A 16,494-nucleotide genomic window follows, 5' to 3' on the forward strand; every position below is an offset into this window, starting at 1 on the left:
GCCAAGAAGGCCGTCGAGGAGGGTATTGCAGGCTTGGTGAGCATCGAGGCAAGTTTCTGACGAAAGTGGGTTTTCATTGTCAAATTCAGGACCACCCATATTTAGAAATTGGACCACTGCAGGAATAGAGATTGAATCAATTGCATCGGGCATGTTAAGAGTCTAGAATCACTTTCGTTCGCACAAAGATATTATGCTTTACAGAATACACGTGCATGTTTTTACCAGTTGATTCATTGTTAGTGGCCAAGGAGTTAAGAAAATTCCAAGCATGTCCCAGGAAAGGGGTGATCGATGAAAATATATAAACTAACATCCCCCAGGTTCATATTAGCTCAATTGAACTATACGCTGCTGCTGTTCCAGCGTACAGGTTTGAACCAGACGAGTTGATCCCGAGAGTCTCTGGTGAGAGACCTTTTCTATGCCTTATGATCAACTCCAAGCTGATAGAAGTACATCTGTTGTTTGTTGTTTGTTGTTTGAAGTATAGTTTTGGGGGGGCGGGGGGGGGGAGGGAAATTTTCTCTTTCTTTGCAAACTTTTGAATCATCCATTCCCCGGGATCAATATTGCCAAAAATGGCAAAAGAATCACAGCATATAGCGGAATCCCTTCTGCAACTGGCGTGCGGCGTCGATACCGACACCTTCCACCTTTGCGGTGGTCTCCAGCCGACGTAGTTCCATCTCGGTGAGTTGCACGTTTTCATTCTCGAGCCTCTCCTGACGTTTGTTGAGCACGCGCAAGTTGAAGTAGACAAAGGCGGCCGAGAGGCCACCCATGACCTGTAGGGCGATGCATATCCCCAAGGCGACGTGATAAAAGGGTGCCTCCGACGTGTAGTATGTGTATGGGGTCCAGATGCTTGCCGAGTTCGCAATCATGTTGATGATCCCAAAAGCGGCGGCCCGTTTGGCTGGGGGCCGGGGGATGGAGCTGGCCACCCAAGAGTACAAGACCCCGTTCTGCGCAAATGTCATGTTCATGAGGAAGAAGGAAAAGTATCGAGGTCCAAAGGAATCGACTGTCATGAAGATGACGAAACCAACAATGGTGATGGGGATCGGGTAGAAGAAGAACCAGAACCGACGACCCATTCGGTCTGCCACCCAGTTGTGCGCGAGACTGTAAAAGACCAAAAAGAGGTAAGGCGGTGCCACCAACAACAGTGACACCGTGTGGCTGTATCCCAGCGTGGCCGTCAAGGTCGGGAAAAAGTATTGGAACCCACCCGCGCCGCCGATACAGAAATACATGAAGGCGAAAGCCCAGGTCTTGACGTCGGTCACGGCCATCTTGAGACCGGCAATTTGACTCATGCCGCCCTCTTGGTCAAGGTCAGCTTCGGCCGCCTCGATGGCCAGTCGTCGAAGGGCGACCTGCTGTTGCTCCTCTGCGAGGCTGCGCCACGTGTCGGGAAAATCGGGCAACACGACACAGACCACCAGGCCGATGAAACAGGTGATGGATCCCTCGATGATATAAAGCCATCGCCATGCCGCGAGTCCACGGGCTCCGTTCAAGCCGTGTAGGATCCCGGCGGCGATCAGATTGCCAAAAGCACCGCTGAGTAACGAGCCCGAGTAGAAGACGCTCATTCGGAAGGCCAACTCCTTCTTGGTGTACCATTTGGACAGGTAAAACAGTGTGCCTCCGAAGAATGGGGCCTCTGTATATTGAAAATTTGGGTATTTGTCAATAAATGAGTCCTGACTCCTAATAGGTGGGTTTGACGAGGGAGAGAGAGCGCGCGCGCATATGTGTGAGAAAAACTACAAAACATACCGACGAATCCCAAGAAGAATCGACATGCCACGATGCCGGAATAGCTTTGGACTTGGCTGGTCAAAGCAGAGACAAAACCCCATACCACCACGCAAGTTCCGATGTAGAGCGAAGGTCGGCCCATGTAGTTGAGCATGAGATTGGACGGGACCTGCATGAGGAGGTACCCGACGAACAAGATGGACAGACCGGTTTGATAGTCTTGATCAGAGAGTTTGAGGTCTTCCATCAGACCTTGTAATTTCGCTGCGGCATAGTTGTTTCTAGATTGGACCAAAGACACAAAAAGTGTCGTATACGCAGTTAGTTTCCGTACTTCATCGTCGAGAAAGGGTGCCAGATGGGTGACACGCAAAGTTCAACTCACCTGTCGATATAGTTCATCAGGTATACTAGGATGATCAGAGGCATGATTCGAGCATCGATCTTCCGACGCAAAGTCTTCTCAATCGCCTTTTCCTCTGGAGTCAGTTCAACCACATGGACCACCTCTGCATGGGCCTCCACATTGCCTCCCATCAAGTCCTTGTCCGAAATGATGTGTTGTTCGCCGGCGTGAACCATGATGGCTATGGATGAATAAGTGTATATTTGAGGCTTCAAAACCCTATGAACCCGCAGTATCAAATTGGACTGCTGTTGCTGCTGCTGCTCACGAAGCACCAAAGTCTTCGTATATATATACTCATACACCCCAGGACTTCCTCCAGATTGACTCCGCAAGTCATTTTGTTAGCTCAACTAAAGGGGGGGATTTGGGTGGGAGGTCGATCATCGATGTGAGGACGGAAAAGTATCCCTCAATTCTGTCTATACGGATAAGTAACTTGTACGTTACCCCATAACCGATTTCTCCACGACATTCACACGGATAAGTATCATTACCCCCAACATTGTTTCTGTCTACTGTCCAATGTCATGCGAGCTTGTTGTAGTAGATGCTCCAACATCAGATCATGTTAGGAACAGTCATAATACACGAGAATCAGACGAGGTAAAGGGAAAGTCCAGTATTTTAAGTCAGGATGGCATGATACCCCTAATCACATTCGGCAACCCAGACTCGAACTACCGGTACACTTAGCCTAGCAAGATTCGCTTTGGTTCCCTTTTACCAGCGTGAGCTTTTTGATTACTACCTACCTAAATTGAATGCATGGAAAAGGGCGGACATCTATCAGCTACTCTATTGAAGTAAAGAGTAGAATGTTTACATATAGCCAGCAGTCATACAGACCAAATATATATGTAGATGTCGTACTTTTTTTGTTCACCACCGTGGGATGTCGGCGGAGAAGTCAGGGTGAAATTTTTTCATGTAAGTAGTGTCGTCTCGCTTCCGCAATCCACAGTCAAGATACTGCCGGTGTAGTCGTGCGAGTTTCTCCCTGTCGAGTTCAACCCCTAGGCCAGGGGTGGTGGGAACCGCCACGCCACCGTCGACCCACTTCAGACTGCCATCGACTACCACATCTTCGTCGCGACGCTTCCACGGCCAGTGCGTGTCACAGGCGTAGTCGAGGTTGGGGGTTGCAGATGCCAGGTGCGACATGGCGGCGAGCGAGATGCCCAGGTGGCTGTTTGAATGCATCGACAGCCTCATGCCCCACGTCGCGCAAATGGCCGCGAGGGCCTGAGACTTGCGCAGGCCTCCCCAGAAATGATGGTCGGACAAGATCACCTGGACGGCACCTTGCGAGATGGACGAGGGAAGGTGAGAGAAGGCGACCACGGCCATGTTCGTCGCCAAGGGCATCTTCGCCTCCCTGGCCACGGCGGCCATCCCTTCGATCTCGGGAGCCGGATCCTCCAAGTACTCGATGATGCCTTCCAACTCCTTGGCCACCCATTTAGACGTCTCCACGGTCCATGCGGCATTGGGATCGATTCTCAACGGGACTCTGGGGAAAGCGGCGTGCAGGGCTTTGACGGCTTCGACCTCCTGAGCTGGAGGGTAGACGCCGCCCTTGAGTTTTATCGCCTTGAACCCATATTCGTCGACAATTTTTCGAGCTTGTTTGACCAACCCGGCCGCGTCGAGCGCCTCGCCATACTCGTCATCTGGCTCTCCTGGGTGTCCTTTCCACTTGTAGAAGAGATACGCCGAATACGGCACGTTGTCCCTCACGCGGCCACCGAGCAAGTCGCTCACCGGCACACCGGCCACTTTGCCTTGGATGTCCAAGCAAGCAACCTCGAAAGGTGAAAAGACTTTGTCAGCGACGGAGGCCGTGGTGACCATGCCGGCCATGCCGTCACCTCCAGTAGTGGTGTCTCCCACCAGAGATTCGATACATCTCTGGTAGATGCCATTTGTATCGTACACTGAAAGCCCCCTGATCTGTTCGGCTGCTTTTTGCAGACGATGCAGATGCGTCGAGTCGCCGTACGATTCGCCGAGCCCATAAGTATCACCGTCCGTGACAACCTCGATGATGCTTCGTAATGCGAAAGGTTCGTGCACACCGACGCTATTCAGCAGGGGCATATCATGGAATGCCACCGGCGTGATTATGATGTCTTTAATTTTAAGGGCCATGATTTCCGTACCTGGGTAGTTACGGTTTTCGGCACAAGCGGCTGCAGGCTTCAACGAGGAGATCTCAAGGAGCCATGGATATACTTCGTTAGGATTGATAAATCTTACTTTTCGAGTGGATGTAAACACCCTTCTACTAAGACCGCGGCGGGCAGTCGTTAACCGAGAGACATCGCGAAGTAACCTGAGATATTTATCCGTGATGATGCTCTAGCTATGCGGATATGTATGGTGGGGGCCTCGTCTCCATCTGGGGTACAAAGTCATGCTATGCTTAGCTCTGGGCTGAGGGCTTTGCCGAACTACCCAGGTATTGCTTGGGATTTTGAAGTAAAGTCCTTTGACACCAGCTTCAGGCCTGTAAACGGCACCAAATTGGATTGTTCTGCGTACAACTAGTTCTAGGCAAGAAGTTCTGCTCATTGTCAACAATCACAAAGTGGATCACAATCGTTATAAATGTTTTTTGTGTTTAAATTAGCACGTTTTTATCAAGTCAGGAAACTTCTGACCGTTCTCTCCTTTCATGCCAGCACTATGTCCATCTTCATTTCTTTCAAGACATCCTGCCACTGTATATCGACTGCCGACGATGTTTCACTCCTTCGCCGCCATAACTCCTCCGCTATATCCTTAGAGAAATCGAGATTCTTGAAACCATGTCTTCGCTTCATCATGTACCACGCAACCATACGCTGCTGAAGATCTGTACTCAGGCATTCACAAGCCACGATGAACGGCGGCCACACCAGCGTACACCCAATCGTCTCCCCTCCAAGAACCTCGATTGCTTCAAGGTGGCCTACGGCGATCTCGACCATTTCTTGGACCTCTTCGGGCGGTCGTCGCTTGAGCGTGCGCTGGAAGTAGACCAAGCTGGCGTAGTAGAAGACATATGCGTGGTTCCGAGTCAAAGCCTGCGAAACGGGATCCAAATTCTCCATGTCCAATGTCTCTGGGGTCTGCATGTAGAGCTGCAGCTCAAGGTCGTCGAGCATCTCCTTGCTCGTATCGGGGTTCGTGTTGGATATCCGCTTGATCAAAGAATTCATCATGACAATATGCTTCAACATCGGACGTGTGAGGCCAAAAAATCGGTCCAGCACGTAGTGCCGCTCATCGAGGAAATCGTCCGATTCCATGTCCACTTCGATGGTCGATGGGAGATTGATATTGCATAGCGCTGCAATAGCGAGATAGCCTTGATATACCATTGACGAAGACTTGTCACGATCCCAAGCATTGCCTTCGATTGTCGAGAGCCAGGAGGCACCGCCTTCGAGATGTGTGCGCCATTCAGAGGAGCGACCAGTAATCATATCCATGGCCGAGAACATGGTGATAGTGGCCAGGATGGAACCACGCTGGGCGTCAACTCCGGGATTGGTGTTGGGATTGTGCTTGGCGTTTGCTAAGCTATGCCGCAGGTGCATAATTGCAAGGTTGTAATGCTTCATAGCAAGGGTGAGGGACTTAGAATCGTCATTCAACAACTGGCCGCGACTGAAGGCGGATGCGGCACACAGAGCGTGGAAGAGGGCGATCTGGCCGTTGGATTGGCTAGAAGGGGAGCTCAATCCGGCGAGAGCCATGGGTGTAAAGACGCTGCGGAAGGGGTTATCTGAACGATCCACGGGAACAAGGTGCCACGACACAAAACTTGTCCAGTGATGAATTAACTCCCGTTGTTCGCTTGGTCGAGGGAGGAGGTCGAGGTGGCGGAAAGATGGCGGGGTCGATGCTTGGCTCAGATCGAAAGAAATGGAGGCGGAATCTATATCAGACTGAGACAAGATTGATGTCGACGGCGAATAAATGGTCTCGATTTCTTCTTCTTCAGCGTCGCCAGTGTCAGCTTGTGACGGCGGTGGGAAGCCGTTGGACAGGGAAGATTCTGGGGCTCGTTGTAGATTTCCGTATCGCAAGCCATCGGGATCATAGCCGTCGAGAAGAAAGACTGAAAAAGGACCTGCCGACAAGTCGTCGGTCTCTGCCGGGAAATTTTCTATCGTGTCCAAGGCTTCGAGGACATCGACCCGCATAAAGCTCGAATCATCGTCGTAGATCGCTGGGGCACCTATCGCCCGCCTGCTGTTCTGCTCCCTTTCCTGTGTGTTAGGGTCGACCCAGACCAGTCTGATTCCGTAGCCCTGGCAAGAGAAACCTCCTTTCAGACATCTTGCACATTCCGGCCGCTCCTCACCACACTTTACGTGCCTATTCCGACACGTCCAGCATGCCGTGAAGGTTTTGGTGTGCTTGACAGGCTGGCGGGGTTTCGCTGATTTGCGCCCAGTGGTTACTTGTTTCATCTGGCATAGTAAGACATTGCGTGTCACGCGTTTGCTGGAGCTTGATGGTGCCTGTTGGCGTCTACCACCTCAAAAGCTCCCTGTTGTCGACTTTCTAGCGATATCCGAGGTCTATCAAGAGTGACGATAAGAGAAGCCGAAAGAGGGCAAGAAAAGATGACCTGGAACTCGGGACGGATGATGGTTTCCCCGGCCGCAACCCCTCCTCGTATTCGTTTTCGCGGCTCCGTGCGACGTCAATGGTCGATAGTTTGCAATGTTTCTGCTCAGCCTCGCCAGGCGCACTATTCCTCAACCAAGAGACATTGTTATCCTTTATTGTTGTTTGGCCACTGCCCCTTTCTCTGTTGGCTGGGAAAGTTATCGCTCTAATGTCGACTTCGACTCGGATCGATGTCGGTCCATATTCAGTTTGATCAACCCGAATCCAGATGCTACACGAATCTCGACTTCGTGACCGGGAGGGTTGTCCTAGTCCTTCCATACGATGCCGCGATCACTGCTGTCACCGTCAAACTTGAGGGAGAGAGTCGTACCCGGCTCTCTGGACCGAAATTTCCTGGCAATGAGCGCTCAGATAAGAGGAGGTACGAGTTAGAAGCACACAAGGTTCGCAACAAGGGTTTCCGTATTGTGCCTGCGCTCACCAGTACTACAGCTTTTGTACAAAGTTCTTACCGTTTTTCCCACGCCCGAGCTACAAGACAAGAGCACACCGTCCGCTTATACCCTCCTGTCTGGACAATATGTGTACCCATTCAGTTTCAAGGTACGCAGAGATCAATTTGCTGGCTTCGTCACGCGTCTAATGGCCTCATCAGTTCCCATTCAATAACGATTGCCAAAGACGGCCTCCGACGGCAATGAAAGACATCAAACTCGGCCACCTGAATGTTCAATTTGCCCCGGATTTGAACAAGCACGTAAAGAAAACCCTACCTCCGTCCTTGAGCGGCTTTCCAGGCGAGGCGGAGATAAAATACTATGTCAAGGCGACTGTGGTTCGACCCAAGTTCTTTCAGGAGAACTTGCGATCGGTATTATCAGCTGTTCTTGAGACTACATTACTACTTTGCTGACACGTACAAGATATGCGATATTAAATTCCTCCCCATTGAACCCCCTCGACCTAAAGACCGGCATGAAGAAACCTTTGCTCGGCGGAAGCGTCAATTCCAGCCATACCCTGCACCTTCTCAAAAGAAGGGACTTTTCAAGAAATCATCCACACCACAATCTGCGGAAGAAGAACCGCCGGCATTTCAGGTCGATGCGCGACTACCGAACCCTGCCATTCTCACATGCAACGAACGGCTTCCGCTTCGAATACTCATTGAGAAGCTCAATGACAGTTCGGCAAATGTCTATCTCAGTATGCTGCAGATTGAACTGATCGGCTACACCAATGTCAGGGCGCATGACCTAGAGCGGACAGAGAGCGGAAGCTGGGTCTTGATGTCACAAGCTAACATGAATATGCCGTTGGGTAATCCCACTGATAAAAGCCGCAAGGAGTGGAAATTGCCATCCAGACTGTGGGACGACTATCCTATACCAAATACTGTGTGTCCAACCTTCGATACGTGCAATATCTCTCGCCGATACGAGCTTGAAATCCGAGTCGGTCTTGCTCACGAAAATGCTGGTGGAATGCGGCCAGAACTCATCATTCTCCCTCTGCGACTGCCTGTGATGGTGTACTCAGGTATTGCGCCTCCACCACAGCTGTTGCAAGCCATGGCAAACAACCCACGACCGCAAGAAGCGCCTCCACCCGTGTTTCCTCGACCTCATCAAAGTAATGGATCGCCTGTGCAAAAGCCAACACCGAGCGCTACACCAACAACTCCAGTGTCTGAAACACACTCTTTCCCCACCTCAGTAGGGTCATACAGCCCTGAACAACACAACAACGTCCCTGACGAGGCTCCACCAAGTTATGAAGATGCCATCGCAGATGACATAGCACCTGTCGACGGCCCCAGGCGAGAGTATGATGTGCCTTCCCAGCCTGGTCAGGAGCATGTTTTCAACACCGAAAAGGGTGGACTTGGGCGACGGGTTAGTGAGAGGCTGTTCTCCAGTAATAGTCCTGCGGCCCCTGCAAGGACCGTGTCTATGCCAAATGCTTTACATTCTGTCCCGATCACGGAAGACGAGGCTGAGAATGTGACTGGATCCCCAATAGGTGAGGATGCAAGGCGACCACCGTCGGGGAAAAGAACTTTGACTGGGACCAAAGAATAAAAGGCCTGTTCGATTACTGGTTGCAGCAAGCGAGGCGTTGGCATGGGCTGCTACTTACCATGAGAAGGATTTTGGACCAATGATGGGTCTGAACAAATAGAAAAAGTACTATTTTGTACTCTCTGTACAAATCCTCATGATGCATGACACAGGGGCCCTCGTTGGTTTCTTCGTTAGACACTGGCAGGCACGTGACATGACGTATACCTCCAAGACTCGAAATCTTCTGCCTACTTTGTCCAACCCTCCAACGTCGTCATGAATTTCTTGCCTGCCGCACAGTAATCCTGCAATGAACAACATATCTGGTGTTGACTATGTGGCTCTAACAACAATTATCAGAGAACTTGGAATAGAGAGCAGTTGATCGGCAAGTCGTGGGCCATGGAGGCCACCAAAGACAAGGTATGAAAGAACGCAACTCCATTCCGTCAGAAGTATTACTCGTCACAGAAGTGTATGCACGAGCAGTGCCACCCAAGTGCTCATAACCTTCTCAATGAATTTGCTAACACTTGTAGACCCCAGGATCTGGTGGTCACCGGAGCTCGGGCTCTACTTCCTTTGCCGCCATTGGAGCTGCGTTGATTCCCACAGCGATCACAGCAGGCATTTTTCTCCTTGGATTTATTCTTCTTCGAGCAAGATACAAGAACATATATGCACCACGAACGTACTTTCGTACCATCTCACGCAAGTACGTAGATCGATCGAGTGGATGATTGGAACATGTTTGTGCTAATACCAATCAGGGATCGGACTCCCTCGTCCAGCCACACCTCCGTATCGTGGTATCACGACTTTAAAGCTCTTGACGACAAATTTATCCTGCGTCATTCATCTCTAGAGGCATATCTATTCCTACGTTATCTGCGGATGATTGTTCTAGTCTGTGGCGTTGGATGTTTATTGACCTGGCCGGTCCTCTTCGCCGTGAATGCTTCTGGAGGTGGTGACTCAACGCAATTAGACAGAATCTCTTTCAGCAATGTCTCCAAAACTGAGAGACTATATGCACATGCTGTAATTGCGTGGGTTTTCTTCGGTATGTTTCCCCAATGCCACTTGAGGAATCCTTGCTGATGTGCATAGCCTTCATCTTGTTGCTCATTACTCGAGAGAGACTTTTCATTGTTGGACTTCGTCAAGCTTATCAGACTATACCCTTGAATAACACTCGACTATCAGCCAGAGTGGTGATGTTTCTCGCTGTGCCGCCTGATGGACTTCGACCTGAAAACCTTCAACGATACTTTGGTAAAGACGCAGTCAGGTCTTGGCCAGCATCAAAGTTGGGTCAATTGGAGAGCAAAGTGGGCAAGAGAAACATCCAAGTCGACAAACTTGAGGAAGCCGAGTTGGACTTTCTGCGAAAAGCGAATAAGAAAGGTTATGATACCAGAAATGGCCGTGACGGTACAACTGTTGCTACAAGTGCAGAGGACCATCGGCCTGTTCACCGCACACACTATGTTCTTGGGGATAAAACCGACAGCATATCGCATCTGCAAGAAGAAATTACATCCATGGCCTCTGATGTGGACAAGATGCGTCAAGCTGGTGTGAACGAATCGAACATAAGACATGGAGCTGTATTTGTGGAATTTAAAGACCAAGCGGCTGCGCATTTGGCCTTCCAGCAGGTACGACACGCTTCGCCACTCTCGTTACAGCCAAAATTTGTTGGTGTACAACCGAAAGAAGTGCTTTGGCAGAACCTCAACCTGGATCCCTCGATGCGGATCTCTTACTCTTACCTTGCCATAGCGCTAGCACTCGCTACCATAATGCTCTGGTCTATCCCCGTGGGTATCATCGGAACGATCTCGAACATCAATTACCTGACGGATAAGTTCCACTGGCTCCGATTCATCAATAAGCTTCCTGAACCAGTTTTGGCACTTCTGACCGGACTCGTACCACCACTATTACTCAGCACTGTCGTGTCCTACGTGCCATACTTTTTCAAGTATGTGGCGACACTATCTGGGCAACCCACCAGCATTGAAGTCAACAAGTGGGCTCAAAATTGGTATTTCGTCTTTCAAGTCGTCCAAGTTTTCCTTATAACCACATTTTCATCCGGGGCGGCTGCTGTAGCCAACAAGGTAGCCAACGAACCAACCTCGATCCCAACGCTGCTCGCAAAGAATCTCCCAAAGGCTTCGAACTTCTACCTGACTTACTTTATCATTCAGGGCCTGGGTACCGCGTCCAAGAACATCATCAACTACTCGGATCTTTTCTCGTACATGTTTTTCTACTACGTCATGAACAAGACTCCACGACAAAAGTTCAATACGTACACGCAGATGAAAGGAATCAGTTGGTTCAATGTCTATCCCAAATTCACCAACCTCGCGGTGATTGCAATAGCATATTCATGCATTGCACCCCTGGTACTGGGATTTGCCGGCATTGGAATATTTCTGTTTTATATGAGTTACCGCTACAACTTGCTCTACGTGATCCAAGTCAAGTCAGAGACGCGAGGCGAGAGCTACACTAGAGCCCTCCAGCATCTAATGACGGCATTGTATCTGGCGGAACTGTGCTTGATCGGCCTGTTTGGCATTAAGAAAGCCCCAGGTCCCTCGACAATGATGTCGATACTTTTGGTATTGACCGCACTCTATCATTTCACCGTCAACAAATATCTCACGCCTCTCGAGACCTATATGCCAGTGGATGTCCTCTCAAATGACGAGGAGGAGGAACGGCCTCTCCTGGGTTCCCAGGGAGACATGACGCAGCGTTCTCGGATACATAGATTTGGGGCCGGGAAAGTCCCTCCGATCTTGCTCGACCCACTGGCTGCGTTCCTCGAGCCTCACATCTTTGCTTCACAAGAGGCTCTTCGACCGTGGCTCCAAGACCCTGAGGGAGAGTTCGAGGAGTCAGTCTCGTACACCGATGAGCAATTGAGGAATGCATATCTCAACCCGGCATTGACCTCGAAAACGCCCAAGATCTGGATCCCGAGAGACTCCAAGGGTGTCTCGAAGCAGCTGGTCGGTGAGAATGAAAGTTCTGGGCTGACTAGCACGGATGAAGGGGCAGAGCTGAGTGCATCGAATGAGATTATCTGGAACCAGAATGACTTTACAAGTGTGCCTATTTTCAAAGAGGCAACCAGGTATTAATAAGCTTGTGGTGGTGATGTCAGTCAATGGCATAGATTGATTGGGTTTGATATGTTACACAAATGCTCAAATACGACTTTTTAGACACACGAGGGTTGATGAAAATCGGTATACAAGGATTGAACGCCTACCGAAGTGAGTTATGTTTGGACTTGTACATGAACGTGTCCAGCCAGCCTTCAACCATCGACCTCATCAAGCCCCAAGCCACATGCAGACATTCGTCCATTCAGCGCGATCAACAATTCCACATGATTTCAGCTCGTCTTACATATTACTACGTCCACTAGAGCCAACCATTGAAACATTCAAAAGTACATTTCCAACTGTAAGACCTCAGCAACCCTCTTTTTCATTTTTGTGAAATGTTCAAAGGGATCGGATTGGACCATTTTTTGTTTCAACTCCGGTCATCACATCTCGATAGCCACACACGACCTGACAGACCAGACAGACCTGACAAGAGAAAAGGCAGCGTGTAACACAAAATGACTTTGGTGGCTGGCTGTTTCTGACCACTTTGTGTATTGTCGTCGCCGTCACAACACGGTGAGAGTTGAATTACGGTTGCATTGACCATCGACCGGTATTTGCACCACACAGTTCGTCGGAGACTTCAGTCTGAGGTTCTCGTTTTGCTCCGCCTGGGGGTATTTTAAATATACCTGATCAACCCCCCCCTCGTCCCATACATCCATAGATTGTCTTTTTTTTTGGACCCATCCAACCTACCGGGCTTTTTCCATACAGAAAGTACACACGCATTGTTGTCATTGTCAAGTCACAGTGTCAATTACCTGCCAGGAAAAAAAATGTCTTTTACAAATCAAAACGATGGATCCTCCCTATTCAGTCGTCTCACTCATGTCTCTTTCCCATCCTCGTCCGAACCAAAGAGGAGCTCATCATTGTCGTCGTCGTCGTCGTCGTCGTCGACCACAACCACTTCGACCTCTGCAAAGTTATCCACGCCGAACAGACAACAAAACCATCAGAGGGCCAGATACTCCAAAGACGGTCAAGGTTTCGACTTTACATCGACATACCCTTACTCTTGTGATGATAGACACAACACCAACGCCGTGAACAACGGAGGTGCTGATATTGTCGATATGGATCTTTCAGGACAGATCTTGGGGCTTCGCAATCTCAACCTTCGATACGCAAAGGATGGTAAAGGTCATGACTTGACTACGAGTTACCATTACTACGACAACAACAACAACAACACACCATTGTCGACCGAGGCAACCCCCAACGATTGTTGAAACCGTGAATCTTAGGTATGCAAAAGATGGAAAAGGTCATGACTTTACACTGTCGTATCCCTACAATCAATAGATAAGTAATAAAAAAAATAGAGAATAATAATGCAAGATAGCTCAGTTCGAAACTCGTTTTCATCATTCGTTAATATCTAAACATATGTACTGCTTACGATGTGCGACACCCGCTCAAAAAGATTTTTAAAAAAAGCACCATCACCATCAGCATCAGCATCACCTCCTTTGTCTTGTCCAAGGTGTACAACATACCAACCCTTCAAACGCCCTTTTTGAGAAGTGGCGTCTTTTCCATTCCATTCTTGTCCTTGTTCTTGCTCGAACTCTTTCTCATGGCATCATCCTCGTGCTCAGCCACGACCTCAATCGAGGCCATATTGTTTGCTTTGACGACGACGGGCTTCGTCGCCACAACTGATGCCAAGGACAACCACTCCTTGACCACACCTCGGTAGTCCTTGGCCCGGTAAGGCTCGAAGAGTTCCCTCAGCCAACCCGGTTTGCGCCAATACTTCAAACCGAGGTCCCTCAGGAGGGTATCCATATAGGGGACCTGGTCGAAGACCAAGTCGGGGAAGAATCGACCGTGACCAAAGGGGGCTCGGAATTTGGAGAATCTCGACATGAGGGCGGATTCATCGTACACGGTGTCCCGGTCGATCTTGGACTCGAAGTGGCCGTTCAGGTAGGCGTAGCCCCATAGGCACTGCAACTCCATGCGGGGAGTGTTGGCGAGGTTGCTGAACATGCCGATGAAAACGAGGTCGTGCTTGCCGTCTGCGGTTGGACCCGGAGGTGCGATCCCTCGGTACAACCGAAAGGGGGTGTATTTGACCTCGGCGTCGGCCCCCGGGTTGTAAGGTTGTACGGTGTTGCTGCTCGGTGACATAAAGGGGCCAGACGTGAGACGTGGAAACATGACCGAAAGTTTTTCGTCGGCGGCGCGGTCGAGGCTGGCCCAAAAGTCGTGCTGGGATCTTGTGAACGTCGTAGACGGGATACCCAGATCGCTGTGCGTCGAGGTCGGTGAAAAGGTCACGGTAGGTTTGGCCGAGAATCCTGTCGCGGTGATCACGGCGTCGACTTGGATTATTGACGGATCACTTGTACGGCTGCCAGTACCAGGTGGGTCACGGGGATCGGTAGAAGAAGACGGCTTGAATGTGATGTGACCTTTAGAGAGGTGATCAATGTCTTCTCGATGCACTCGGACCTGTCCGGACTTGACCATTTCATAAATATCCTTTTCGAAATTGTAAACACCAGACGCTGTGCCATACCAGAATGGACTATGAGCATAAATTAGCATGGGAAGGGCAAGACAAGAAACTCGCATGTTATGAATCAGAGGTAACAGACACTCACCTCTGCTCTGGCTCCAAGACTCTAGTCCGCTCGTCGTTACGCATGCCGCAATCTTGAATCGTCGCCTCGTGAAGGTTTGCCCAGAACTTTTGAGCGACGAATTTACCGACGGAGGTCGAGTGCACAAAGTACCGAAACTTGTCGAAACCGTCGTCCCACAGGCACGGGCTGAAAAAGGACACCGCGCGCCGTGCAGGTAGAAACTCTCTCGGGACCGTAAAAGGGCCGATCTTCGTGTGGCTCGGAAACACCCATTCGGGACCCTTGCCTGACTTGCGGATGATCCATTCGACCTGTCGACCTGCCTTGCCTGCGGCCTGGACGGAATCGTACGCCGACTTGCCGCCGCCGAGGACCGCCACCGTCTCGACGTTCTCGTTGGCAAAGAGCAGGTCACCCTTAAAACCCAGCTCTGCCGAATGGATTATGGGTCCTCCAAAGTCTTCGGAGCCCTCGAGGGTCGGTCGGTGTGGGAGATTGGTGATGCCGGTGGCGACGAGCAGTTTCTTGGTGGTGTATTCGGTCTGAGAGGCGCCGCCGGTGGTTGCTGCGGAAGTAGTAACGGTCTTAAGAACCCAGCCCCGTGCACCCTCGAGCCGCGAGATGTCATTGACTTGTGTGTCAAAGTCGATGATGCTCAACAACTTGGAACGCTCTGCGTAGGCTTTGTAGTACTCGTGCATGACATCGCCAGTAGGATGCTGACCATCTTGGATGCCGAATCCATCGTGCATAGGAAAGTCGGAAAAGTCAATACCACCACGAAGGTTGTTTGTCTTGAGACTCGGATAGATGATTTGTTTGGACCATACTCCGCCTAGAGTTTGGTTCTATCCAGCATGATTAAGTCAGCGGCGATGCTCGAAATTATGGATGGCAGACTTGTGACCGGGCCGCTTTGTCAAGGCTGAAACATACCGCATCTAGAACCTTGACTTTGGCCTCGGGCTCGCACTCGAGGATGGTCTTTGCAGCGCATAACCCTGAAGGGCCTGTTGGAAAATATCAATGTCGTTCCAAACCAAAGTCTCGCGAGGGAGGGAGACAGTACCAGCGCCAATTATGAGATAGTCAAACATCGCGAGAGAGCGCTCTGTCTCGATCTATTCAGCGCGAATCTGAATCTCAATCTTGTCGCATAGGGAGTGTAAGTGATGGTAAGTCGCGACAAGACGCAGAGAACAAGAATGAGATAGGCGACACATGGTTTTTGTCTGAAGTGAGATTTAATTCACAACGACAGCCTCACTCGTATAGCGCGTCCCGGGACAATGAGCAGTGGAATTCGATGTACGCCCGGGCTCCAATAGGCAGGCGGCATGCTCTGGATGTACGTGACTTAGAGAGAGAGAGAGTTGTGAATTCACCACCGTGGGACTGCAATGATTCTTGGCCTGAGTAAGCCCGAGAGGATCTAAGCTTGTAAGCTGATTCCTTGGATCTTTCAAGTATTGAACTTAGTGGGTGAGAGGCGCTGATAGGCTTCTGCACGTGCATTCGTTTATCATCTCGATCGGTAACAGTATCTTATGAATAAAAAGGATGTTGCCGGTTCGATAGCCTGACCCATGCACAGACTTGATCGCGCGCAAAAGCCTTAACCGAGTACCGAAGAGCCCTTGATTACGCTCTGTACGAGAAGGATTGAAGATGAATGTAGGTTGACGTACACACAAGACCAATAGGCGAGATGTCGGTTCAGACCCCATTGACGGTCCACTCCACCTGCTTATGCGCCGCCTTTTTTTAGCCCTCGTTGATGGCCAGATCGATTATGGCGTGCACGGTTTTGTGGTAACAGAACAGATATTTGATAA

General features: G+C 50.2%; 6 protein-coding genes across 7 annotated transcripts; 3 read left to right on the plus strand and 3 right to left on the minus strand.

The window, feature by feature from the left end:
• Positions 1-593: 593 nt before the first annotated feature.
• On the minus strand, positions 594-2,352 carry PV06_04958 (uncharacterized protein; the record flags this gene model as incomplete). The annotated part of the gene is made up of 3 exons (XM_016405917.1): positions 594-1,672; positions 1,789-2,051; positions 2,156-2,352. The coding sequence occupies 3 exons, from the start codon at positions 2,350-2,352 to the stop codon at positions 594-596; spliced, it is 1,539 nt and encodes a 512-aa protein (XP_016264123.1).
• A 2,426-nt stretch (positions 2,353-4,778) lies between these two features.
• Positions 4,779-6,748, minus strand: PV06_04959 (uncharacterized protein). The gene has a single exon (XM_016405918.1). It carries the CDS (start codon positions 6,637-6,639, stop codon positions 4,852-4,854), a length of 1,788 nt encoding a protein of 595 aa, XP_016264124.1. The 5' UTR covers positions 6,640-6,748; the 3' UTR covers positions 4,779-4,851.
• A 162-nt stretch (positions 6,749-6,910) lies between these two features.
• PV06_04960 lies at positions 6,911-9,112 on the plus strand. 2 transcript variants are annotated; one of them, XM_016405919.1, is made up of 4 exons: positions 6,911-7,248; positions 7,298-7,408; positions 7,461-7,676; positions 7,729-9,112. In XM_016405919.1, exons 1-4 carry the CDS (start codon positions 7,033-7,035, stop codon positions 8,884-8,886), a joined length of 1,701 nt encoding a protein of 566 aa, XP_016264125.1. In that variant the 5' UTR covers positions 6,911-7,032; the 3' UTR covers positions 8,887-9,112. The 2 variants fall into 2 exon arrangements, with proteins under 2 accessions (XP_016264125.1, XP_016264126.1); XM_016405920.1 differs by having other exon boundaries at positions 7,461-9,112.
• Positions 9,101-12,526, plus strand: PV06_04961 (uncharacterized protein). The gene is made up of 4 exons (XM_016405921.1): positions 9,101-9,291; positions 9,408-9,583; positions 9,639-9,931; positions 9,979-12,526. The coding sequence occupies exons 1-4, from the start codon at positions 9,271-9,273 to the stop codon at positions 12,027-12,029; spliced, it is 2,541 nt and encodes an 846-aa protein (XP_016264127.1). The 5' UTR covers positions 9,101-9,270; the 3' UTR covers positions 12,030-12,526.
• A 309-nt stretch (positions 12,527-12,835) lies between these two features.
• Positions 12,836-13,327, plus strand: PV06_04962 (uncharacterized protein). The gene has a single exon (XM_016405922.1). The coding sequence runs from the start codon at positions 12,842-12,844 to the stop codon at positions 13,295-13,297; it is 456 nt and encodes a 151-aa protein (XP_016264128.1). The 5' UTR covers positions 12,836-12,841; the 3' UTR covers positions 13,298-13,327.
• Positions 13,328-13,571: 244 nt separating this feature from the next.
• Positions 13,572-15,756, minus strand: PV06_04963 (uncharacterized protein; the record flags this gene model as incomplete). Its single annotated transcript, XM_016405923.1, has 4 exons — positions 13,572-14,601; positions 14,678-15,507; positions 15,596-15,669; positions 15,729-15,756. The coding sequence occupies 4 exons, from the start codon at positions 15,754-15,756 to the stop codon at positions 13,572-13,574; spliced, it is 1,962 nt and encodes a 653-aa protein (XP_016264129.1).
• Between the last annotated feature and the right edge of the window lie 738 nt (positions 15,757-16,494).

Source organism: Exophiala oligosperma (assembly GCF_000835515.1).
Source record: "Exophiala oligosperma strain CBS 72588 unplaced genomic scaffold supercont1.4, whole genome shotgun sequence".
Taxonomy (NCBI): Eukaryota; Fungi; Ascomycota; class Eurotiomycetes; order Chaetothyriales; family Herpotrichiellaceae; genus Exophiala; species Exophiala oligosperma.

Excerpts from the sequence above, each read along its gene's own strand:
- PV06_04959 (XM_016405918.1), bottom strand. The coding sequence starts at position 6,639 with ATGAAACAAGTAACCACTGGGCGCAAATCAGCGAAACCCCGCCAGCCT.
- PV06_04960 (XM_016405919.1), top strand. The coding sequence starts at position 7,033 with ATGTCGGTCCATATTCAGTTTGATCAACCCGAATCCAGATGCTACACG. Across the intron at positions 7,409-7,460 it reads TGTACCCATTCAGTTTCAAG|TTCCCATTCAATAACGATTG; the intron begins GTACGCAGAGAT and ends TGGCCTCATCAG. Across the intron at positions 7,677-7,728 it reads TTCAGGAGAACTTGCGATCG|ATATGCGATATTAAATTCCT; the intron begins GTATTATCAGCT and ends GACACGTACAAG.
- PV06_04961 (XM_016405921.1), top strand. The coding sequence starts at position 9,271 with ATGGAGGCCACCAAAGACAAG. Across the intron at positions 9,292-9,407 it reads TGGAGGCCACCAAAGACAAG|ACCCCAGGATCTGGTGGTCA; the intron begins GTATGAAAGAAC and ends TAACACTTGTAG. Across the intron at positions 9,932-9,978 it reads AATTGCGTGGGTTTTCTTCG|CCTTCATCTTGTTGCTCATT; the intron begins GTATGTTTCCCC and ends TGATGTGCATAG.
- PV06_04962 (XM_016405922.1), top strand. The coding sequence starts at position 12,842 with ATGTCTTTTACAAATCAAAACGATGGATCCTCCCTATTCAGTCGTCTC.